This window comes from Ceratotherium simum, chromosome 7, assembly GCF_057802395.1.
Source record: "Ceratotherium simum simum isolate JZ-2026a chromosome 7, ASM5780239v1, whole genome shotgun sequence".
NCBI classification, from domain to species: domain Eukaryota; kingdom Metazoa; phylum Chordata; class Mammalia; order Perissodactyla; family Rhinocerotidae; genus Ceratotherium; species Ceratotherium simum.
In genome coordinates, this window is record NC_141906.1 from 18,556,734 (window position 1) to 18,582,261 (window position 25,528).

The following is a 25,528-nucleotide window of genomic DNA, read 5'->3' on the forward strand; positions in this document are numbered from 1 at the left end:
CTCCTGTCCCTGGCCTGAGGGAGAGGAAGATGCCACTGGTGTGAGACCCGAGTTACAGATGTGTCTGCTCTTTCACTCTGCCGGTGATTCTTCTCTTTCTCTTGAAGCATCAGAATGAAATGCTGGGATGGGGTTTGTAGCCCTGCTGAGCTGTACGGGGCTGGGCAGAGGATGAGCTGAATCAATCATTTGCAGCCGAGGAGGAGCTAAGTGGTCGGGGATGTTGTTTCCGTGCCCCGGGGGTTTGTAAAACATCCGCAGACAGGATAACAGCCCGCCCTCCGTCTCTGACTGGAGGCTCGGGAGGGATGTAGCCGTCTTAGCGCCTCGTACCATCTTGTGTTAACGGGCCTTTTAGTGAAGGCCCCTCCAGCCTCTGCTGCTCCCTCAGTCCAGGCCCCCCTCAGGGCTCGAATGGACCACAGTGGGAGCTTCCTGAGCCAGCCTCCCGGCCTCTCCGCCTGCAGCCTGGCTGCTGGAGCTGGAGTGACCCGAGGGAGGTAGGCGCGTGAGGTGAGAGGTCACAGGGGCGGCTCTAGTGTCAGTTTAAATCTCAGCTACTGTTCTCCCGCTGTGCAACTCGGGACAAGTTACTTCATTTCTCTGTGCCTCAGTTTCCTCATCTACAAGATGGGGTAATAGCAGCACCCGCCTCAGAGAGTTGTTGTTAGGATTCAGTGGGATAAAGCATGCAAATAAGAGCTAAAAACACTTCAGCCTTTATTTTTAGCCAAGGCAGGGTTTCTCACTAGCAGCACTCGTGACATTTGGGGTTGGATGATTCTTTGCTGTGGGGGCTGTCCTGCACATTGTAGGGTGTTGAGCAGCATCCCCGACCTTCCCCCACTAGACACCAGTAGCAGCCTCCCCCCCAACTCATGACAACCAAAAATGTCCCCAGACAGTGCCAAATATCCCCTGGTTGGCAAAACCGCCCCCCATTGAGAACCACAGTTCTAAGTTGTTTCTTGCGTCAGCCTTCCAGGTTCCTCATGGCTCAGAAAGCACAGCTGTGCCTGCCGGGCCTGCGGGCACTCAAAGTGGGGCATCTTGTACAAAACCGTTTCCTCTCTTTTGTGTTCAGGCCATTTATTAATTTAATCCCCCGCGGGCTGGGCTTCTGAGGTGTCCGAGTGACAACGAGGGAATCCTCTCTGCCGAGTCTCTCTGCGATCTGCCGGCTCCGTGGTTACACCACTCAAGATGCGCTTTCTTGTTCGCGTGTTACATGACAAACAACTGTCTGTCCCCACTATGACTTTCCCACACTCGGGAGCCATAAGCGGCTCTGACGACAGCTGGACCAGATAGGAAGTGCACACGTCTCTCAGAGCGTCTCCCCCAGGCACTTCAGAGCAGCTAAGTGGAGAAAACTGATTTCAGCTGTTACCTGGGCAGCCACTCGTGTCTGTGGAGCCCGCCCCGGAGATGAGAGCCAAGCCCCATGACGGGGATGAAGGAGGGATGGCAGTGACTGGCTGGCTCCCTGGCTGTCCCTGTCTTGCAGCCCATACTCCTGAGCCTCCAGCAATCTGGGTCCTGGCATGCAAGGTGACTGAGAGCTACACTCTGTCCTGAGGAGAGAGCACAGTGCATAAATAAGTGCGCCCCTTTTGGAGAGAGGCCCAGGGGCCAGGCTGAGGCCCCACACTTTTGCATGTTCAGGGAAGGCTTTCTGGAGGTGGAGAGTTTTCATTTATATTTTCAAGGTAGCAAGAGTCGGGGTAGGCAAGTGGAGGGAGCAGGGGCAGCTCTCACATTAGTGTGACTAAGGCCTTTATTTCCTGATATGTTAGTTTCCCTAGCGTGGCTGTTGGATCTTCCAGGATGGGAACCATGCTTTCTCATCTCTGTATCCTCAGAATTCAACTTAGAGATTGTTGGATGGATGGACGGATGAGATGCCTAACTGCATCTATTTAATTTCCTAAAGCCTACAAGTCTTCCAATCCTCCACCAATTCCAATAACTAGAATCCACAGCAGGTCACCAGCTTTCCTTGGTGGTGAACTGGAAATCCAGGCCACATAATGGATGGTCTCAGGATTCTGATGAGAAGCCCACTTCTTACTCAGTTCAGGTGTTGAATAGGCTCTTGGGCTGCTGTGTTCTGGTCACATTTCCACACTGAAGCTGGCATTCTACATTTGGCCTCTGCTGAGAACTTTGGTCACTGTGATCCTTCACCTCTGTTCTGGGAAGAATCAGTCACCTTAGTAGTTTTGATGTCTATCTCCCTGGATTCACCAAACCTGATGTCTTGTAAGAGCAGATCTCTCTGTAATGAGTATGTTCCATTTGTCCCTCCAGATCCACTCTCCATCCTTTTCCTTCCACCCTGTGAGGCTGACTTTATGGAATGTTTCAATGGGTCCATATTCTCTGGCTTCCAGTTGGGTTCCACCAATGGGCTGACCCAGCAGAAGAACACGGTGTTGAGGGGAGGGTGAAGCTGGGGTATTCATTCACCACTACTCACCATTATCCCCAAACCTCCCTCCCTGGACCCTTCTCGAACGTCAACCCTCTCTATAAAACTTTGTCTTACAGATTCTGGTGACTGTTCTTTCCTCTCATTCCTTTGAGCCTAGGGGTAGTAACAGCTCCGTATTACTATCCCAGGAAACTATACTATCCCTGTGGTTCCCTTCCACCCTACCCACACCACTGAAAATTATGCCTTTATTACACCTTCCTCTGAGTCCCCTCTGTTGAGTATCTGTTTCCTGTTGAGACCTCGACTGATTCATTGGCCTGTGGCTCTTCCTATGTCTGAAGTGACCCTGCCTGCCTCTCCACACCCTCCCTGGATTTCTGAGGGTCAGGAAGAACATACTCCTGAAGGACCGCCCCTTACTTACCCTCCTCGCCTGCATGTCCTTCTCATCCCATGGTCCCTTTATGCCCTGCACCCATGTTTAAAAAGTCCTTGTCAACCACCCTCTTTACTAAAACAAGAAATACTTCATTTTATCATTTGGAATTAATCAAAACTATTTACCAGTGAGAATTTTTGAATAGATCAAGATAACAAGAGGGCCCACCCTGAATTCTAAGCTAAAGCAAAGAATAGGTGAGTGTGTTAATGTCTTTAGTAATATGAAGAAAAGAGCTCACAAAACCTATGACTGCCCACTCAGAGCCACTCAAGCAGTGGGAACCACTGCTTGAGGCGGGGGGAAGTGACTGAAGGTCATGTGGCTTTCTTGTCCTCCAGGGCCAGCAAACCACAGCCCATGGGACAGCCCCTATTTTTGTAAATAACGTGTTATCAGAACACAGACGTTCATTTATGTCTTGGCTATGGCTGTGTTCACACTACAAAGGCAGAGTTGAGTGACAGAGAGCGTGTGCAGGCGCAAGTTAACACAGCAGGCCTGACGGCTCTCCTTTGAAGGCCTGCTCACAAGGTGGGCCCTTGATTGGCAACTGGGACCCTGGATTTCAGGAGAGTTCCCACCATTCCCTCAACTGATAAGAGGGGCTCACTGTGCCTACAGTGACAAGGTGGTTTATGCTGAACACCTGCCTTCCTTCTGGAAGTCTGGAATTTGGGTACCTCCAGGCAGAGATTACCTACCTCTGTGACCAACCCCCAATAAACCCCCTGGTGCTGAGTCTCTCACAGGCTTCCCTGGTAGACAACCCTTCACATGTGTTGTTTCAGCTCCTTGCTGGGGACTTCCTGCACGTTCTGTGCCATCACTGGGACAGGACCCTTGGAAGCTGCACCTGGTTCCCCCAGACTTTGCCCCCTGTGCCTTGTCCCTTTGCTGATTTGATTTGTATCCATTTGCTGTAACAAATCAGAGTTGTGAGTACAACTATATGCTGAGTCCTGTGAGTCCTAGCAAATCATCGGACCTGGGGGTGGACTTGGGGACCTCCCAACACACCCGCAAAGCCAAAAATATTTGCCATCTGGCCCTTTAAGAAAAAGTTGGCCAACCCCTGCTCTCCACAGTCTTAGTCTGGATGAAAATTACCTGTTACATACCTGCCATCCCGCAAGACCCTGGACTCCCTGAAGGCCTGGCCCAGGTCTGCTGCTCTTTAGCTACTGGCCAAGCACGGTATCTTATGCAAGATATTTATGGAGGGAGGAAGTCAGCAAGCCTGTAAATAATGGACTCAAAAAGTGTTTTTTAAACTGTGGCTGGTGAAATCAATTTAAAAGGTTATGACCAATGTTTTTCAATGAAAGAAAAGAATAGAAAATAGAGTTCATTGCATATAGTAAGGCTGTTTTATTTCTTGAAGATTTTGTTTCAGTTATACATGTGGACCAGGTATTATACTGGATCATAATGTAGAAGGGTTTCTTCTTGTCCGTTGCCATAGAAAATAATTTGAAGGCCATTGGACTATGATCTCTGCCAGCTGCCCAGCGAGAAGCCCCAGCCACCCTCCCCATCCCTCTGATCATTAGCATTTAACCTCGTTCTCCCCCCACCCCCAGAACGTGTACTACACGAGCAGCCAGCTGATCCACGTGGGCGTCCTGAGCCCCACAGTAGATGACGATGACAACCGGTGCCTGGTGGACGTCAACAGTCGGCCGCGGCTCATTGAGTGCAGTTACGCCAAAGCCAAGAGAATGAAGCTTCACTGGCAGTTCTCTCAGGTATCAGCCCCAAAGTCCCCCAAAGAGCAACAGCATAGAAAAATCGAGAGAGGGGCCGCAGGGGCCAGGGAGGGTGGGGCGGGACAGAGGGAGAAGGATTGCTGTGGCAATAGGGAGGCTGTGGCTCCAGGCCAGTTCTCAGGATTTACTGAGCAACTACTATGTGCTGGGGGGTTCACATACGTCAGCTCATGGACTCCTGATATTGGCTCTAGGGGAGGTTATTATTATTATTGCCATTGTTGTTATCATTTTATTTAATTTTTAGATATAAGGAAACCAAGGCTCAGAGGGGGTAGTTGCCTGCCCAAACTCACACAGTAAGGGGCAGGGCTGGGGTGTAAACTTGGTTCTCTCTGACCCTAAACCCTCACATTTCTTCTACACAAGCCCCTTCTCACGGGATGAAGCCCCGAATACCGACAGTGCTGGGTCGTCTCTGGCCTGTGACCCGCTCTGCCTCTCTCCCAGTATGAGGTCACTCTAGGGGATGAGGTTTCCTCACAGGACAGTGTCTTGAGGCCATTTTGTGAAGGGCAGTCTGCACACTAGTGACCGTGCAACATTCCTTTATTAAGTCTCCATCAATTCTGGGGCCCATATTTGTCTTCCTGAGCTTCCTTGCCCCAGTTATAAAAGATGCCCAAGGATCAAGACGCCCAGCTGGAGACGGCCCACAGTGACCCAGCTTTGAAGAGAATCTGGGCCTTGGCCCTGAGGCCTCCCAGCCCCCGAGGAATCCTCTAGGTTAGGCTCGGTTTCTGCCCACAGATAGGGACACCCATCTCCCAGGCAGTGCGGGGAGGGTGTTCATAACAGGAAGTGAGGGAGCCCATGGGGTTCTAGGGCATCAGGGCTGCTGGGGCTACACATGGAGGATGCTTCCAGGGAAGTCAAGAACGGAATGTCTCAACTCATGGGACTGAGAGTTAGACACCCGACTCAAGGCTACTAGCAAGCCGCTCCTGCCCCGGGGAGGAGGCTGATGGGCACAGGAAGGAGGCGTGTGGTTGGCCACACCTTGACTCCAATGCTGTGTCCAGTTGCTCTCCCCTGAGCTGGGGGCGGGGAAAGGAGGTCTCAGATATGTCAAGTTCTATGGGCACGGGGCACCTGTGACCTGTGGTCTGGGTATGTGGAATCAGAGGACTGAGAGAGACCCTTAGTCAGGTCCTAAATGGGTGGTGAAGGTCAATTCTGAGCAGCAAGTTCAAAACAAGGTCATAGATTTAGGGGCTGGTTGGACAGCAGAGCAAGAGCCTAGACTGGGGCTTTGTGACCCAGGAAAGCAGATGTTGGGGAGCAGCACAGGGAGCCAATAGGAGCCCTTCCAAGAGTGGGCAGAGGATGCACATGGCAGCTCGGAGTCCTGGCTGGGCCTGCAGAATGTGTGGGGTTCAATGACAGGGAATGGTGCGTGGGGACTGTGACTCCTGCCCCTGCCCCTTCCTGCCTATATGACCTGTGATGTGTGTTGTAAACTGTAAAGCTCTGTCCCAGTGAGAAGGGTAGCTAACATTCATGCAGTGCTTACTCTGTGCCAGACTTTCTAAGCACCTGGCGTATATTAGCTCACTTAATCCTCACACAGCTGTATGTTAGGTGCCATTAGCCTGACTTTATAGATGAGGAAACTGAGGCACAGAGCTGTTAGACATCATGCCCAAGGTGCTCGTGTTGGTTTGTATTGTTCCTGAACTACTTCAGTTCTCTTTGTTGCTTCTAATCGTGGGAGTCTGTTGGAGGTGGCCACCTGGAAGAAGGTTAGGGTCGCGGCTGTAGTTTGAGGATACAGGGCCTATCCTCCTCCCACCTCCCTCTCTCCTTTTGAAGCACCAGATGCCCCAGCTGCTGCCCCACACTATGCCCAGCAGAAGCCTTGGTCACTTTCCCTTGCCAGGTTTCTAGCCCAGAGCAACACTGGACGGGGCTCCATTTCCCCTCAGTCCCCTTTAGAGTGAGAGGCAGAGGATGGCCTAGAGGTGTGTGTCAGGGAGGACGGCTGGGTGTGTGCTTGGTGGTGAAGGGGCTATTGTTACCCAGCTCAGGACAGATGCTAAATGGGCCTGCAGGCTGGAGGCAGCAGAGAGAAAGCGACATAATGGGCCCGTCGTAGGTGAGTGGGCCTGACTTCGCGGGGGTGAAATGGACATCGCGCATCTGGAGGGTCCGTGCGGGGCCTCACATCAGGCCACTCTCTGCTGCCTTCAGCCAGGCCTGCTGGGTCCCTGGGTTCAGCTTCCTCCAGGGGATTGAGAAAGAATCCATGCAGGAAGATGGTGGTGGTAGGCTGGGGCAGGGCTAGTGGCTTTTCAGAAGAGAGAGTACTTAACTTGGACCTTGAAGAAGGTGTGGGAGCTTGCTCTGTATAGAAGTAGTGAAGGGCATTTCAGGGAGAGGGAACAGCATGTGCAAAAGCTTCAGGGCATCAAACCCAGGCCACGTTCAGGGAGCTGCAGAGAGTCAGGTGTGGCTGGATCTTGGAGGGCATGGCGGGGAGTAGCCGAACGTGAGCCTGGAAGGGCAGCTGAGCCAGGTCATGGAGGCCACGGGGCCTGGACTTGGTCCTGTGGGAGTGAAAATGTGCAACAGGGGGCTGATGTGTTTAGGTCTGGTCTTTGGAAAGCCCCTTGTGGCAGGGATGGTGGACCTGAATGGGAAGGGGAGATTCTAGAAGGGGGAGATAGGCAGGAAGAAGAGTTAGCAAGAGGCTGAAATGCAGTTTGAAAGTTCAGCTATTTCCTCCTCCCTCTCCTCCAAGACATTGGGGTCCTCATGGCCCTGCCTGGACACCGCGATCTCTCGGGGCAGGGTCTGAGGCTGACCCGGGGAGCCCAGCTATTCGTGGTGAGGGTCAGACATGTTGACAGGTGTGGCTGGGTGTCCTCTAATGGACGAACATGCTGCTTCAACTCACGGGGAGGAGGCAGAGGGGAGAGGACCCTGGGCTGAACCAGAATAGCCCCTGGAGGTCACGGCCCAGCCCGGCACCTGCCCTCTGGGGACTCTGTGTCACCTGGATATGAATGGTCTTGAACTGAAGTAAGCTCCCTGGTCCCTTCAGGGGCCTTGCTCCTCTGAGGAGCTCCAGAATCACCAGGGAAACAGAGCTCCCTCTGTCTGTGGAGCCTCGGCCTCTGTGTGTCCAGCCTTGCAGAGTTCAGTGTTAATAAGCATAGCAACACCATCTCAGAGATGACAGAATGAGATTCAGTCACCTAGCCAGGATCACATGGCCTGAGAGCAGAGGAGCTGGAGTTCAAACAGGCTGCCTGACTTTGAGCCCGGACAGCTTTGATGTCCCAGCCCCACACACAGGCACATCTGCCTCCTTTCCTGCCCTCACAGCCAGCCAGCCTTCCCACAGGTGCCCCCAAGTCTCCAGCTCAGGTGAAGCTCCATCCCCTGTGCAGAGCTAAATGCCTTGCTGCCCCTGGCTGCCCCTCATCTCATCTCTCCATCCTTGACTGGGGCAGAGAAAGAAACATTCCCCTAAAATGGGTATCCTCGAGGCAAAGACACCCCAAAATCCAGTTCTTTCCTTTCTCCATCTCAGCGCATGGCCTTGAACAGGCAGCCCCGCACAATTCCTGCTTGAAGGGACACAGTGACTGACAAAGCAGGCCACGTCGGCCTGTGGAGCCCTGGGGACTGGGCAGTTTTCAGCTATTTACACATGTATCTAATTAAAATTCCCAGCGCACTTTGGCAGTCACATCTTTGATTCTTCTACCAAGGGGAACTGTTTGGAAATAATATTTTTAAATCCCTAATTTGCAAACCCAGAGCAGCCACTCTCATTTGATATTTAAGAATTAACATACATGAAATTTTTGCTTAATGCAAAATGATCAATATTTATCAAGCAACCTGGAATCTGTCCCCAAGCCTTCAGTGGTCAGGAGCTACGGTTGACAAGACCAGAGGAAGCTGGGAGCCTCTTAAATGATTAAAGTCATGTGCTTGGGCTAATTTTCTGGCAACAGGTTTTAATCTTGACAAATTACATAGGGATCCTACTGACTAGAATGTTCTGGTGCAGAAGTTGGGCTGAAAGGAGCTTTTACTGGTGCATTTCAAATCTCCTTTCCAGTTTCACATTCGGCATTATTGACTCTCCTGAGGGCTGCATTTAAACTCCACAGACACTCAGGCTGAATTAATTTCAAAATAATCTAGTGCGATTCTCCCAGGTTCTCCTACAAAGAAGATAAGCATTTGCATATCTTTGTGTTCCATCTCATACCCTGATTTTCTGTTTAACAAATAAAATGCCTTTCCTCTAACCCTCATGAGCTCTTATGAATTTCCATGCTTCAGGATGAATCAGGACAGCGTTAGACACTGACACTGAGAAACCACATTTGATGAAAACATCTCTTGGCAATGCTGATGTACGGGGCTCTGATGAGCAATTTTCTGATGATGAACATTCTTTCCTTCAGTCATTCTTCAAACATTTATTGAGCACAGGGGTTGGGCAGGAGGGATGCAGATATGAATCAGACACGGCCTCTGCCCTGGAGGAGCTCATGGGCATACAAACGCACAACAAAACTGGATGATGAGAGCAGAAATGAAGGAGTATGGTGTTCTGGGAGCCCAGGGTGACAGGCTTTGTCTGCTGAACTCAGGGATGGCTTCACATCCGAGGCTTGTTTGATCTGGATCTTGAAAGTTTCAGGACAGTTCCCAGGCACAGAAAAGAAGAACATCCCAGGTAGAGGCTCAGCTTGGGCAAAGGCAAGAAAAAGCGGAGCAGGCTTGGGGAATAGAAATCCAGTGTTGGTGTGGATGGAATTTAGAATTTTCAATGGGGTGTGAGAGAGATCAGACATCAGAGTCAGTTTGGGGCAGATAATGGTGGTCGTTGAAAGGCACAAGAAGTTTGGAATTCACCTTAGAAGCAAAGGGAGGAACTAGGGGAGGTTCTTAAGCAGTGGATTGCCATCATGGGGTCTGAGTCCCCATGGTAGCAGAGTGCAGGGTGGATTGGAGGGAAAGAGGCCAGAGACAGGGAAGCAAGTGAGGGGGCTATTACGTCATCCCTGTGAGAGAATTTAAGGTTTAAAGGTTTAGGTTTAGAATTTAGGTTAGAATTTAGGTTTAAAGAATTTCCTAAACTGACTACCTACTGGGATTATAAATTCATAAGCATGAAGTACAGGACTTTCGATCTTCTGAGAGCACCCTGCACATGGAGACTTGGGGCATTCTGCGATTTGGTGATGCAGTGTTAGTGAAAGAGGTACTTAGTCAGTGACCCCTGGACCCATGGAAGGAGAGGGAGGAAGCAGATTTCAGGTCACTACAGAGAACTTGGTGGCAGGACACCTGTCAAGCAAAGCAGTGGACTGCCTCTCAGTGGTAAGAAGACACCCACCCTCCCCCGCCACAATTACATTGAATGGCTAAGCAAATCCTGGAGTTGTTGAAAGGATTCTTGCCATGGGAAGGCTCTTATGATGTGTGTCCTCTAAGGTCCAACTTCCTTAAAGTCTATCTATCTATTTGAGTGTGTGGCTGAAGGAATGGGGACTGTTGGACCAGAAAGATCTCAGGGGTACCGGAGCTCTGCCTTCAAATATCTGAGGGGCTGCCCCATGCAAGAGAGAGCAGGCTTGTCCTGTGTAGCTCTGAGGGAGGACCAGTGCAGGGAGAATCAAGGACCATTTATAGAGCAACTGTCTCTTAGTCAGACTTGTCCAGACATGACATTGGCCGTTCAGGGAAGAAGTGAGCTCAGGGGACCACTCAGCAGGCCATCAAAGCCTCTATAGCTCTAAATGGAGTTAGAGTGGATGGTTTTAAGGGCTTGCCAACCCTGAAATTCTGTAATTCTAAGCTGAAGTTAGACAGCAAACCTTGAGAAGGGCTTTGCCCACCTAGAAGTCCCACTGGACCTGCCTTAATAAAAAACACCATGAAGTTGAAAATGAGCTGAACTCCTATATAAGGGTCATCTTTATCCACTTTACGGAATTGTTATCCGTTATGTCACTCCATGCCCCTCTTTTCCATCAACCAATAGACCGGAGGGCAGGACTGTGTCTTACACTCTCAGTTTCTCCAGCTCCTAATGGAAAGCCTGAGACAGAGGAGGCACCCAGCGTGCTGCTAATCAAATGGAGTCCTTTATTAAAAATTCATGAATATGATTTAAAGGCTTCCTGTGTGCCAGGTCTTGAGCTGGGTTTGTGGGAGACCCAAAGATGAACAAAACCCTGCCCTCGATGACTCTCTTGCACACATGCATGCATGCTGTAAAAAAACTGAATAGTACTACAGTATTTCAAGGACATTTCAACGTAATAGTCAAAGGACCCTGCTTAAGTGAGAAAACTCCTAGTTCCTACAAAGAATGCTTTTAGCTGGTGGTGCATCCTAATTGCAGTACACAGACATGCGTCAGGTGGGTGCTCAGAGTTACAGGATGAACACGCACTTCTTCCTGTAACTTCAGATTTGGAGGAGGCAGGTGGAAATGTTTGATACTGAAACAAGTATGCATATTGTATGGAGTGGAGTACAAATTTGTATGGCTATTTTTTAAACAGGAGCCTTTGATGAAATGTCAGGGTATTCAGACTGTGTTTCATGCTGCCCCCCAGACTCTGGGGTGTGTCATCGCTCTCGCTGGCTGTTAGAGTTCTTTGGTGGAAATGTTGGCCAGGCCCAGGTGGGAGTCCAAGGGCACCCAGATTGGCGTTCCCCCTGGTGGGCCGTACCCACACCTTGGCCTCTGTGCCTGCCCCATTCTCAGTGCAGCATCCATGCATTTTCCAAATGGGGAACGTCAAAAATAACACCAGAGGTGTCTATTAACGCCAGGAGAGAGGTGATTTTCGAGACTATGAGGAGACTGCCTGGAAGAGAGCTGAGCGCAGAGCCAAGCCCGCCTGTCCAGGGACAATTGGCTCTGATTTGTGGGCTCTAATTTGACAATTTGATGCAAGACGAGTAACCCACTCAAAAAAGAACCTATTTGCAGAGCACATTTCCCAGGAAGCACCACTAATTCTGCCAAAGAATTTCCCAACACACAAGGAGGAGGAGTCCTGGACTTTCTCCCACTCCAATCCCAAGGGTTGTCAGGAATTCCAACTTCAAAAACCTTTTGTACTGAAAAGAAAAGACTATAATTGGTATTTCATTATGGCTCTGGAATAAAACAGCTTTTCATTTCCATGTCATATGAAGGGGCAAGTGTAGAACTGCCCAGTTTTGAAGGACTGACAAAGCTTTGTTTAGGCCCTGAGTGTTTTCTTAGTTATTTTTAGTTTATGGCTGTCAGCACCTCCCTCTTCCCCCTGCTCATCCTGCAGAGGTCGGGGGCCAGGACCAGGTGAGCTGGCTCAGCTTGCACTACTCAGACCTGAGTGAGATTCCAAAATTTACTTATCAGACATTTATACGGTGCTTACTATGTGCCAGGTAGTATTGTAACTCCTTGATGAATATTAATCCCTATGACAATGCCATTAGATACTTTAATTATCCCCATTCTACAGATGAGGAAACTGAGGCACAGAGAGATTAAGTAATTTGTCCAAGGTCAAATCTGAGAATTCTGTCAAATATGGGGTCCATGCTTTAAATGACCACACCAGGGTGCCTTTGTCTTGCCTCTAGAAAACCAGGGTATGGCTGCAATAGGGGTTTGGGGCTGGGGTCTCCCTGCCAGGCCAGTCGCAGGTGTGTGTGAACTGGCTGAATTCCTGCCTCCTCTGCAGACTCCCTTCAGCCACCTGCCATCTCTATAACTCCCTTCACCTTCCCTTTTGCGCTTGACATTGCCGTCGCCCCATCTTCAGTCCTTCACAGCTAGTCCCAGGCAGACTCTCACACAGACACAGGTGAGTCTCCTTTAAGAAAGATGAACCCCAAAGTACTTGAATGAATCAAGTGTTGAATATTCATAATACAGAAAGACACATTCCTCTACAAAAAGACTTAATCTCAGGGCTGCTTTAACTAATACTAACATCCCACCCCTGCTTTGAAGTATTTGATTACTGATCGTTAACTACTTAACCTGGAAACTCCTGAGCCCACTGTACTTAAAGCCAAAGACCCCCCTGGCCACTTGCCCATGGAAAGTTAATTAGAAAGGAAAGTGGAAGGGGGGCTCTGAAGTAAGTGGACAGGAGACCCGCCTGGGCTCAGCCCAGATGCCCAGATGCTCCACTCAGGGAGGCCAGTGCAAGCGACCAGCCGGCCTAACACTTTCCGAGGGAGGGTGAGGGCGCCGTAGTTTGTGGTCCCCAAAGTGTGGTCCCCGGACCAACACCACCCACAGCAGCAGCCCCTGGGAAGTTAACACGGCACATTTTCAGGCCCCAGCAGAGACCTACTGGATCAGAACATGGGGCGCAGTGCCCTCTGGTTTAACAAGCCCTCAGGGACTCCATCTAGCCCATTACCCCACCTACATCTCCAGGAGGAACCCAGTTACTTAGTCTGATTCCACCCCCAGCAGCCACAGACACATGCCTGGGGAAACTGAGGCAGAGAGGAAGTGCATGGCTGTGTAATCTAGGGTCAGCTCCTACGTGCCTCAGCCCAAGGCACTCACGGACCCTGGCGCCACAGGCTCCTGGGCACATAGTGTTCCATGTGAAGACAAAACCAGAGTGCCCCACAGTACTCTGGCACCTTTTGCACATGAGAGGACTGAAGCCCAGAGAGGCTCAGCCACTTACCCAGGGTCACACAGCCAGGGAGAGCCAGAGGCAAGGCTGGGAGCAGAGTCCTGAGTTCTTGGCTTCACTCACACCCTCACAAGCCCTTCGCAGTCACTACTCAGAGAGGCCCAGAAGGAAAGGAACTCGGCTGCGGGCTGGCACTAGCCCTGGGAATTATTAGCCCTCTTAATTCTATACATTCAGCTTTCGATTTTTTTTAGTGCCGTTTCCATATTTAATTTGGTTTCCATTCCAATTAAGCTCTCTGTGTGCTGCGGTGTCTCTCCTGCCAAGTTTAATTGCCCTTATTTAAATTCTTTAATTAAAAGTATTGTGTGTTTCCAGATCCTGTAGTGGTATTACACAAATCATTTAGATGACTGGACTGGTAAACCGAGCGACCGTGCCCTCCCCAGAGGGTGGGGCCAGCCAGGCTCTGCATCAGCCTCAGCACGACCCCCACGCTCCACCCAGCCCAGCCCTGAGCCTGGCCCAGAGGCTGCAGGCTGGGCCCCGGGTGTGAGGACAAGAGCTGCTAACAGGTCCTGCTTCCTTCCTTCCTCCAACGCTCTCCGCTCAGCACAGCATCACAGTGACCTGGTTAACATTGTCAGTCCGACCCTGCAGTGACCAGCCCTGTCACTAGATTAAACGTGAAAGTCCCCACACAACCTGCCCTCCTTCGCCTCTTGGGCTTCGTCTCCTCCCGCTACCCCCGTGCCTGCTCTGCACTCCAGCCTCCGTGCTGTTCCTGAACACGCCAGGCCTCTGCTGGTGCAGGAACTTCACTCTGGGGCCCGGGACTCTCCCCAGACCCCCTGGCTCGTCCTCTCCTCCTCACGTCTTTGCTCAGACCTCACCTTCCCAGTGGGGACCACCCTGACCACCTCTGACAGTGGCAGCCTGCGTACCGCTCACCACCACTCCCGAGCCCTCTCGCCCTGCTTGTCTTAGTCCGTTCAGGCTGCTCTGACAGAAAGACCACGGACTGGGCAGCTTACGCAACAAACATGATCACTCACAGTTCTGGAGGCTGGGAAGTCCAAGATCAAGGTGCCAGCAGAGGGTCTGGTGAAAGCCCACTGCCTGGTTTGCAGACAGCACCTTCTCACTGTGTCCTCGCATGGCAGAGAGAGAGAGAGCTCCTTCCTGTGTCTCTTCATGTGACAGCACTAATCCCATTCATGAGGGCTCTACCCTCATGATCTAATCACCTCCCAAGTACCCTACCTCCAAATACCATCACACTGGGGCTTATGGCTTCACCATGTGACTCTTAGGAGGACACAAACATGCAGTCCGCAGCACTGCCCCACATTTTTGTGCACAGCCTTATCTTCTCCTAGCACACTATCGAATTTATTGTGTGCTCCCCTCCTAGGATCTAGTCTCCTCAAAGACAAGGATCTTCTCCTGTTTGGTCACTGATGTGTCTCAGTGGCTAGAACTGTTCCTGGCACATGGTAGGCCCTCACTAAATATCTGATGGATGGGTCGACAGATGGATGAATAATGTCTCTGCAGAGAGCCCTCAAAGGGACTGGACCAAACTGGCCCCCCAGAGTCCCCTGAAGGTCAAGACCACCTTCCTCCACCCCAGGCATTGGGGCACCACCAGCTCCCAGTCTAGGTCACTACTTTGAAACAGGCATGGGGTGGACAGGTGGTGGAGTGGGCCTGGCCACGTATCCTAATGAGGAACAGGGAGGGGGCAGACTCCGGGCTCCCATCCTGGCTCCACCACTTACTGACTATGTGACCCTTGGCAAGACTCCCAACCTCTCCGAGCCTCAGTCTCCAATTCTATAAAGTGGAGATAATTGTCCTTTCCACCTCTCAGGATTAATGTGAGGAACACGTGAGATTGGGCATGTAAAGTGCTTGACACAGTGGTAGGCACATCGGAAACAAACATTAACTGTAATTACTTCTATCTCGGGTGCAGAGCCTGCAGGTAGAGGTACAGATAGTAACACCACCAGGCTGCTCCCAGAGGTGCTGAGCTCACCAGACAGCTTACCAGACAGGGAGGCCCCTTTGTGATTGTGGGGAATGGGATTTGCCCAGAGAGAGGATGAGAGCCCAGTCTGTTCAGTGAGAGAGGCCGAGGTCTGAGAAGGAAGACAGGAGTGGGCAGCGCCAGTGGCCAGTGCCACCTCTAGCACCAAAGGGTAGCCTGGCTCCTCCCGCCACACCCCAGATGTGTTCCCAAAACGCATACTAGGGCTCTGCTCAGTGGGGCCTCCAAGGTGGCCTTCCTATCCTGTTCTAGAAGACTCTCCTCTCGGAGCCTCCAGGGAGGGGGCTCTCCTTGGCCTCCCCTTCCAGCCCCCCTGACAAGCCCGGATACTCTCACTGAGGTTCTGTCTCCTCCACAACTCTGCTCTCTTTCTTCCACACCCTTCCTGGAGGCCACACTGGCTGCTTCTGCCCCAGGGTCACCACACTTCCTGTCTGTAGGGTGCTGAGGGCATGGTGGGGCCGGGGTAGGGCCTGGGAAATGTCATAGTTGAGTCTCTGAAGGAACACTTCACTTCTCAGAGACCTCTGCCCCGCCTCCCTCTCCGGCCTTGGCAAGGTGCCCCCGCGGAATAATGCGCCTGAGTGGCTGGCGGGAAAGGAGGGAGCTGTGGCCTCCGCTGTTTTGGACAAGTTTCTCCAAGCTTCAGTGGTCCAGGGGATGGTCGCCTGGCCTCTGAGGATATGCTGAGCAGTCAGAATCTTCAGCAGAGTGGAGGGGCACTGGGCCTGGCCCCCCTCTCTGCTTGTTGTGCAGTTTTTCTGGCGCCCCCATCCTGATACTATGAACAGCCTCACGTCCACATGTGGTTTTATAGCTGATAAAGGGTTTCCCATCAGTCTTCTGCTCATCCTCCAGTAATCAGGATAGAAATTATCACTTGGCCCTAGAGACAATGGAACCAGAAGGGTGGAGTGGCTTGCCCAAGGCCACACAGATGACAGCCAGAAGAGGAACGTCCTGGATCAGCACTCTCTCTTTTCCGTCTCACCGCCAGAAACACAGTGGACTTTGTGAATTAGAGAGCTGAGCTGGTTTCATTCCCACCCCGCCTGAGCTCTGCTCCCAGTAACGGGGTTAGGACACACCGCGGGGCTGGCAGTGATGTGGGAGGGTCGGGGAAGCTGGCCACAGGCTTGCTCTAGAAGCCCCGGTGCCACGGCCCAGCCTGGGTGTGGGTGCAGACATGCTCAGGCTATAGAAACGAAAGCCGTAGAAACCTGGGCTTGGAGGAGTGATGCACTGGCCTTGCTTAGCTGTCACCAGACAGCTTACCAGACAGGGAGGCCCCTTTGTGATCAGAGAGAGTGCTGATCCAGGACGCTCCTCTTCTGGCTGTCATCTGTGTGGCCTTGGGCAAGCCACTCCACCCTTCTGGTTCCATTGTCTCTAGGCCCCTAGTGTCACAAGGGATGCCTTGGGGGCCAAAAATCTTTGAGGGACAGGACGGGGAGCCAAGGTGGACCGCAGCTCCTGAGAGGACAACTTGTGGCTGTCCTCCAGTCAGCCCATCGTGGCTCAGGAGCGTGGTGTGGCCACCAAAAGTGCCGATTCCTTGGCAATGTTGAAGGAGCCTATTGTCCAATGGGAACGAGGTGGTGGGTCTCTGCTGTGTGGTCAGTTCTGAGCCGTAGGAAATAACTGGAGTTTGTCCAAAGGAGGACAACCGGCTTGAAAAGATTATACAAAATTGTCCCACAAGGAACTGACAATATTTAACCTGAAAAAGCATAGAACCGGGGCGGGGGCGGGGGCGGGGGCAGGGGGGGCAGGAGCTTCACCTTCCACTATTGGAAGAGAGGAGATGGAGAAGCACGAGCTGACCCAAGCGTGGGGACCCGAGGGGACTTTCTGGGACCCTTTGCCGGATGCCCCCAAGACAAGAATTTTAGTTCAGTGGGAGGAGAATGCTCCAAAGGCAGAACGTTTAGGGGAAGAAAGCCCTTGTTCAGGAGAGATGAGTGCTTCGACCCTGGCGGGGCCAAGCAGAGCTGAGCGTCCTGTGGCTGAAGTATAAGGGCCACTCAGCGTGCAGATGAGAACGAGAGGTCGGCCTTCAAAGTCTCTTCCAATGTGGGGACTCTGAGTACTTGATCCCTTGTCCAACAGCCACTGGTTCCTCTGCCCTCTCGGGGCCTGAGCCTGCGGGTTTCTCTCTGGCTGCTCTGTGGTCCCCAGACGAGCTCGCTGTCTCCGTGGCTTCCACTCTGCTCTGCTGTCTCTCTGCTCCTGGGTGCAGTGGGTCACTGCTCTTCTCGGGACGGGAGGTGCTGGGGTTTGGGGTGCAGGGGGAGAGACCTGCTCCATTCACTTGATGCTTCTGAAGAGCTTTGCAGGCTGCTGGGCCATCTCCCACACCTTGGAAATTGGGAATTCCACGCCCCCTCCCCAACACACACACAGACACACTCCTAACCCACTTTGCCATCCAGCTTCTCACCCTCTGCCCCCTTCACCCACTACTCAAAGTCCCTTCCGAGGGAGCTGGAGTTTTTGTTTTAATTTTGTGTTACTTGAAGAGTAATACACATACAGACAGAAACATACACAAAACATAGATGTTCAACTCAGTGATTTAAAACAAAGCAAATGCCTATGTAACCACCACCAGGGTAGGAAACAGCACACCACCAGAACCCCTAAAGCCTCTCTCTTGCCTCCTGTCAATCATTTTCCCACTCCGTCTTCCCCAAAGATAACCCCCATCCTGACTTTAATACTATGTTTTCATTTTGCCTGTTTGAGGAATAGAATTACATAGAATATATAGAATTACGTGTGTTTTCTTTGTCTGGCTTCTTTTGCTAACATTTGTGAGATTTATCCTTGTTGAGTGGAGCTCAAGCTTGTTCATTTTCATGGCTGTATCGTATTCTATCATGTGACTATACCACAAGTTATTTATCCATGCTGCTCTTGATGGACGTTTGGGGTGTTTCCAGGTTGGCACTTTTACAAATTGTGTTTCGGAAAGCACTCAGGTGCACGTCTTTGGTACACACATTTCTGCTAGATGTGTACCTGGGCGTGGAGTTGTTGGCTCGCAGGGACGTGCTTGTTTAACTGCGGTGGATACTGCCAATTTCCTGGGTGGTTGTGAGAACTGAGTCTCAATGTTCTCTTGAGATGTCAGTTGTCACCATGGGGATGCAGGTAGCAGACTGGGGATGACTTCCTTACAGAAGAGGTTTGCCACCTCCCTCCCTCACAGTGTGCTGCTCACCAGAATGGGCATGGATGAAGCTGGGGGGTGGGCTGCAGAGTCTTAAGAGGCAAGGGCCTCCCTCTCCCTGCTTCCAGGCCTGCTCAGGGCCTCTCCAGAGTGAAACATCTGAGCACTGTTACCTTGACCTGTGACCCATTCCCTTCTCACCTTTATAGGTCATGACAGGCAACATTTACTGATCACCTATTGTGTGCCAGGCCTTTTACTGGATGCTGAGGGCACAGAAGTTGATAAGACATAGAACTCTCAGTGTAGAGGGGGAAAAGAGAAGTAAACAGGAATTCCACTGCCATTCAATAATGCTGAGCTAGAGAAAGCACAAGATGAAGAACACCAAACCACTGGGTGGACTGGAGGAGCGGAGGTAGAGGTGGGGGAGAGGTGGGACATGAGAAGTTTCTGGAGCAAATGGAGCAGGAGCTGAGCCTTGGAACATGACTATGGCTTAGCCTGCTACAGAAGCGTGGAGAAGGACCCCAGGCACAGGGCACAGCTTGTTCAAAGTCCAGTTCAATCTCCAGGAACCTTGAGATAATGCAAAGGGGTTCAGAAAACCACAAGGAGCTTGGTATGGCTGAAGCAAAAGGTGTGGGAGCTGAGGGGGAAGATGAGGCCAGAAAGAAACCCAGCACCGTACCATGAAGGCCTTCAGTGCTGCGCTAAGTGGCTTGGGCTCTGTCCTCCGGGCCAAATGTGCATTCTAGAAAGACCACTATTCTCTGCCTCTGGAGGGCTGGCGAGGGATCAGTTAGGAGTTGACAACTGATGCAGTTGTCCAGGTGAGAGCAGATGGTGGCCGAACCAGGGCAGGTGTGATGGGATGCAGATAAGGGACAGTCACAATTCAGAGATGCACAAACAGTCCAGGTGATGTCCAGGCTCACAGCCAGCAGCCCGAATGTCCAAGCCCTGCAAGGATCTCACTAAAAACAAAAATCAGGGGATTCCTCTTTGCTGCTGTAGGGCTGCTTTGGGAAGGAGAACGCCGCTTCTTTCAAGAGGCTTTGGGGCATAAACTGACTACGCATGGCTACAGAACATTCTGGAACATCAGTAGCATGGGGGAAAACCATGCATGTCCAGGGCTGAGGGAGCCCAGTGGCCTAATAGACGATATCCAGGAGCTGGACTTTGGTTGATGCCAGCACTGATGACTCCAGAGGTGCAAGTGGGGGCATGGACTCTAAAAGCAGGAGGTTCCGGGCCTCCGGTGATGCTCAAATTCAGGCTGATCATGTGGTAGTCCTGGGGAACCAGGCTTTCCAGAACAGGAATCCAGCCCATGGTTGTGGGCAGCAGGGCCTGGCCCCCGGGGTAGGAGCCGTGGGAGCAAACCAGCGTGCCACAGCCCCGCCAGGTAGATGGAAGTTGGGGTGGGGTGTCTCCGTCCTCTGTCCTAGCCAAGAACTAGCCCCATCTCCACCGTGAAGAAAACGAGCCCATTAGGGAGGAGACCTACGCATCCGAGACAGGGAGCTGGAGGCTTCGTGGGCATGTTGACCCCAGACCTGTCATAGCCTCGCTGGATCCCGGGCATCTGGACACACAAATAATCCCAGCCCCCACCAGCCATTAGGCCTGAGGTTCCCCCATCCCCCCGTGTTACCTCCACGCCCTCTGACCCGGCTCCCTTCCCTGGCTCCTAGGGAGGCCCCATCCAGAACAGCAAGTCCAAGCGCTGTCTGGAGCTGCAGGAGAACAGCGACTCGGAGTTCGGCTTCCAGCTGGTGCTGCAGAAGTGCTCGGGCCAGCACTGGAGCATCACCAACGTCCTGAGGAGCCTGGTGTCCTGACCCACCGGGAGCCTCCCGCCCGCCCCGTTGCTACTGTGTAGCACCCGCTGCGACCTCGCCTGCTGTCCATGTGGGGCTGTTTGGAGTCTGGGGAACCAGGTTAGTGGGCTCCCAAAAGATCTTTTTATTTCCTGTTCGATTTTCATGGAGTTTATAGAAAGATGCTGAGTGGTGGGTGAGGATATAATATCATAAACTATTTTGCAACTGTAAATAGGGGACAAATGGAAAATATTTATAACTGACAATAAAATACTTATTGATTAAGAAAAGGGTTTTTGCAGTCATTTGGTGCTCGGTGGAGACTCACGCCTGGCTCCTCTGAACTTGGCCTTCTTGTAGCCAAAGAGGTGTCCCTGTTTGCCCTTCCTGCTCCTGAGAAAAGAGGCTTCCATCCCCTGCAAACAGGAGGAGCTGGTTGTGCAAGCTGCCAGCCTTCTTTGTTAGGCCCAGGGTGGCGAGCTGGGCACTCTGACCTAGGGCCTGCCTCCAGAGAGAAGAGGCCCTCTGCCTCTCCCGCAGCAGGTGGCTCCTCTGGGAGACAGCCCAGTCCTTCAGTCGTGGAGAAATCAGGATTGCTCACTGGCCACTGGTGCGGCATCTGCTGGGCTTCAGTCTTCAGGCCACACTGCCCTCTCCTGAAGTCACCTCCTTCCCCTCCCAGAGCTGGCCCTGCTCAGGCGCCCAGCAGACACTTGCCTACAGCAAATGCCACTTCCAGTTGCTAAGACCAGTTGACTCTTTCCATGATTCATGGTGTATTAGTTTCCTGGGGCTGCCGTAACCAATACCACAGACTGGGTGGCTTAAACAACAGAAATTCATTGTCTCGCAGTTCTGGAGGCTAGGAGTCTGAAATCAAGGTATCAGCAGGATTGGTTCCTTCTGCGGGTTGTGAGGGAGGGTCTATTCCAGGCCACTCTCCAAGCTTCTGGTAGCCTCAGGCATTCCTTGGCTTGTAGATGCCCATCTTCTCCCTGAGTCTTCCCTCTGTGCGCATCTGTCTCTGTGTCCAAATTTCCTGATTTTATAAGGACACCAGTCATATTGGATTAGGGCCCACCCTTATGACCTCATTTTAACTCGATTACCTCGGTAGAGACTCTGCTTCCAAATAAGGTCACATTCTGAGGCACTAGGGGTGAGGAATTCAACATGTCTTTTGGAGAAACAATTTGACCCATAACACATGGCTCACTCAGTTAAGGCTCCAAGGCACCACGCTGGGCCCCACCTGGGAACACCCCAGCCTCGGGACACCCCAGCCTCAGGACACCGGCGGCCATCAGAGTGCAGCCATCTTTCTTGGAGCCTGTTGCCCAACCCTCTGTCCCTCCAATAGCTTCCGGTTGAATGTTCTTGTCCTGGTCCAAAGAGCCTTCCTCAGGCTGGGGGCTCCTATGTTTAGTTTGAAGGACTCCTCCTCCCTCCCCCACCTCCTAGCACCACCTCCAACCCCCTGGCTCATAGCAGAGCAATCATGAGTGACGGGCTATAAGACTGAGGCAGGAGAGGAAACCCTTTCTGGACAGATTTCAGGCCCACTCACCCCCTCAAGTTCTCTGGGGCCTCCAGCCCAAGCAGTGGCCTGTTTTGTTGAAAAATTGACAAACATAGAGAAATGTCCTGCACCTATGGGACCCCAAGGGAAGAAGGGGTCTCATCTGTTCTCGCACACCAAGGACGCCATCTAGCACAGGACTCCCCCTGGAGGGGCCACGAGGGGCTTCCCAGGCCAGTGTCATAGCCTCCCCTTTAGGTTTACATTTAATTCCGCAAAGGGCCCTTGGCTCCACGACAGACCACCGAGAGGGTACCCAAACATTTGCCAGGTGGCTCGCTCCCACCCAGGAGGTCAACACAGGGAGCAGGACCCTCAAGAGGAAAGAGGCTCCTACAAAATAGTAGGCACTGCCTTTGCGGTGCTCTGGAGGCCAGGGCTCCTGTATCCCTTCCCCACGCTTACTTCTCGAGCTAAACTATACTCATTCCCATGCTCACTCAATGAACGTCTTCCTATAGCTGTAACTCATCTCATACTTCTCAAGTCACTCTCTGTTCTAGACTCACTCCAGCCACCTCTTTCTTCACCTCTAAAATACCAATTCCTGTTCTCCACAGTCACCCACATGTACTGCCCTGCACCAGTGTTCCTGAGGTCTGGTCTCCAGACCAGCAGCATCAGCATCACTTGGGAACTTACTAGAAATGCAATTCTCAAGCCCCACTCCAGACCTCCTGAATCGGAAACAATCTAGGCTTTAACAAGCCCCCCATGTGATTCTGATTCCCTGCTGAAGTTTGAGAACCGCCGCCCAGCACCCACCTCAGTCAGGTCGCATGTGTCCTCCTCCTGTACTTGCCCAGGCCTCCATCCTCAACAACATCCGTTCTTACTGCTGCCACAGTCCAGAATGCCCTGCGTCACCCACACTCACACCTTCACTGTCTACACCATGTCCCTAGGGTACAGCAGAAGGACCGAGCGTGTGGACTCTGGAGCTGGACAGCCCGAGTTCAAGTCCCAGCCCTGCCAGTTCCTAGCGGGATGATCTTGGGCAGCTACTTGACTTCTTTGTGCGTCTGTCTCCTCCCCTTAAAAAATAGGGATACTAATAGTCTATCTTTTATAGAGTTGTTGTGAAAATTAAATGAGTAAATTTATGTAGACACTTAGAGCAGTGACGGGTACATAATAAGTGCTATAAAGCCTTAGCTATTATCATTTCATCCATTGACATCCTGACACCCAGCTGCCGTCACCCACATCCACACCTTCATACCAATCTACACCCACACTTCGCCATGCCTGTCGACATCCGTAGCCCACCCCACCTGCACCGACACCACTCAGGTCTGAACCACCTGACCTGCACAGAGGCTCTAGTCCTCATTCTCATGGCCACCTGCACCCACACCCCTACAGTGTCCACACATCCTTGCCCTCCTATCAAAGGCATCTCAACATCAACCACTCCCAACAACATCTATACTCAAGACAAGCCCAAGAACGACACCCCCCCCAATACACTAACCTGGGAGTAGTTAAAACTGGGGACGAGGGGCAGCTCCCTCCTGAGTCACCAACTCACCATCTCCCTGAGCCCAGATGCTCAAGACCTGGAGAGAGAGAAGAGCTCTGAGATGGCCCTGAGGGCCCTGACCTCCTGGGAGTGGGGACCACGTGGCCAGTCCAGACTCTGCTATATCTCAGAGACATAAAGGTAAGAAGTCCAGGGCCACGTGTCTCCAAAGCAGAGGTGCTGAGTGGGTGTGAGGCAGAGGCAGGAGAGCATAAAAGGAGGAGGAGGGTGAGGAGGCACCAGCCCACGTCCAGCCTCGCCCCATTCCAGCCTCAGCTGGCTGCTTCTCCCTGCTGTTGCTGCAAGCTAATTAGCAGCTGTTTGGGGGCTCTCTGAACACCCTGGAGTGAGATCATTATTTTTCTTAATGATCTGCACATTAAACAACTTTGTTCCCTGCTTCCACTGCCTACCCTGATACCAGAAAGGGCTCTTCCAGCCTGTCCTGCAAGACCTCCTGGACACCCAGCCCTCTGCCAGCCCACAACCCAGTTCCACAACTCAGCCCCAGCCCCACCTAGTCCCTGCCCATGGTCCCACCTGTTCTGGGTAATGGAGGAAGAAGGCAGGGCCCTCGCTCCCCACCGGGAGGTGGACACGACTGTTAGTGGAAACCATGGCAGAAGCCGTCAGTCACCTGGCCGTATCCTGGCCGACCCTGAAGGTCACCTGCCAGCAGTCACAGTCCTACAGCTCCTGCAGCTTCCTGCATCTCTGCCTGAGGCCCTTCTCGGGGCCTGTGTGTGGGAAGACCAGAAGTACTGGAGAGTTTAGACCTCAGGAACAACCCCCCGATCAACGAGGGATGGGCCTCTTCATCCTTCAGGGGCACAAATGTGAGGCCTGATCCCCCAGTCTCTCAAAGGGTCCCAGTGGGACTGAGCCCCAGTGGCCCCCTTAATGCACCCTCTACTGGCTTTCGTCCCCTCCTGGTCTCATGTCCCCCACTCCCTCTCTGTGCTTGCCCCAGTCACCTCCCGAATGCTAGTCTCTAGGTCTGCTCCTGGGAGAAGCAGCTCATGCCCGCTCCTCCGGTGCAGTGGCCCCACACCCACGGACCAGTGCCACCTGGGCACCAGTGATCCCAAATCCTCGTCTGTGCCCGGCCCTCTCCTCTGAGCCCCAGCCCTGACCTCCTGCTGCTGATGGGCTGGGGCCGCTGGGTGCTGTCCCTCAGACAGTGCTGACCTCTGTGCTGAAACAGACCTACGGCTCCTCCTCCCAGGCCCATCCCAGTGACCAGCACCACCTCCTACCAGGTGCTCAAGCCAGAGACCTCCTCTCGTCCCTAACTCCCCCACTCCCCACCCTCCCCGCAGGATCTTGTCAGTACCTCAGGGCAGTGATGTCTCCTCAGCAGCTCTGGAATCTCCTCCCTGTGCCCCTTCATTGCTCACATGGGCCCTGCCTCCCCACCTCCAGTCTCCCCACTCCACTCCTCATCTGCCCCCCACATTACAATAGTCACAGGATCTTTCTGAAACGCAAATGTGATCAGATTCCTTCCTGACCTAAAGCCTCAGTGGTCTCATCAAAGATGGCAAATGACTGGCTCAGGCTCCAGCCTCAGAGCCTCCTCCTTCAGTTGGTCCAGAGGCCGAGTGTCAGAACATCCAGGGCAGGGGCCTTAGACATCGGAGTAGGCTGTGGGTGTGAGGAGGCCCAGCTTCCTGGCTGTCGTACCCCCTGGACTGGACATCTGCAGCCCCAGCCTGCCCTCTAGGGATGTCGGTGCCCCATGTCTTCTTTCCTTTCTTTGAAGAAGCTTTTCTTGGGGGGTGTATTAGTTTGCTAGAGCTTCTGTAATGAAGTACCACAGACTGGGTGGCTCGAGCAACAGAAATGTGTTGTCTCACAGTTCTGGAGCCCAGAAGTCCAAGATCCAGGTGTTGGCAGGGTTGGGTCCTCTAGGGCTGTGAGGGAAGGATGCGTTCCAGGCCTCTCTCCTTGGCTTATAAATAGCTGTCTCTCTGTCTCTTCACATCATCTTCCCTCTGTGTGTGTGTTTCTGTTTCCAAATTTCTTCTTATGAGGACACCAGTCATATTGGATTAGAGCCCATCCTAATGACCTCATTTTAACTTCACTACCTCTGTAA

The 25,528-nt window shown here is 52.4% G+C and overlaps 1 protein-coding gene across 2 annotated transcripts in view; it reads left to right on the forward strand.

Moving 5' to 3' along the window:
• The window catches only part of GALNT18 (polypeptide N-acetylgalactosaminyltransferase 18), a 339,217-nt gene extending 318,604 nt beyond the window's left edge, over positions 1-20,613 (forward strand). For both annotated transcript variants that reach the window (XM_087433212.1, XM_004418438.3), the window contains 2 exons: positions 4,460-4,624; positions 20,201-20,613. In XM_087433212.1, the coding sequence (XP_087289338.1) occupies positions 4,460-4,624; positions 20,201-20,347 (312 nt within the window). In that variant the 3' untranslated portion in view covers positions 20,348-20,613. The remainder of the gene's footprint in view (positions 1-4,459; positions 4,625-20,200) is intronic.
• Positions 20,614-25,528: the final 4,915 nt, after the last annotated feature.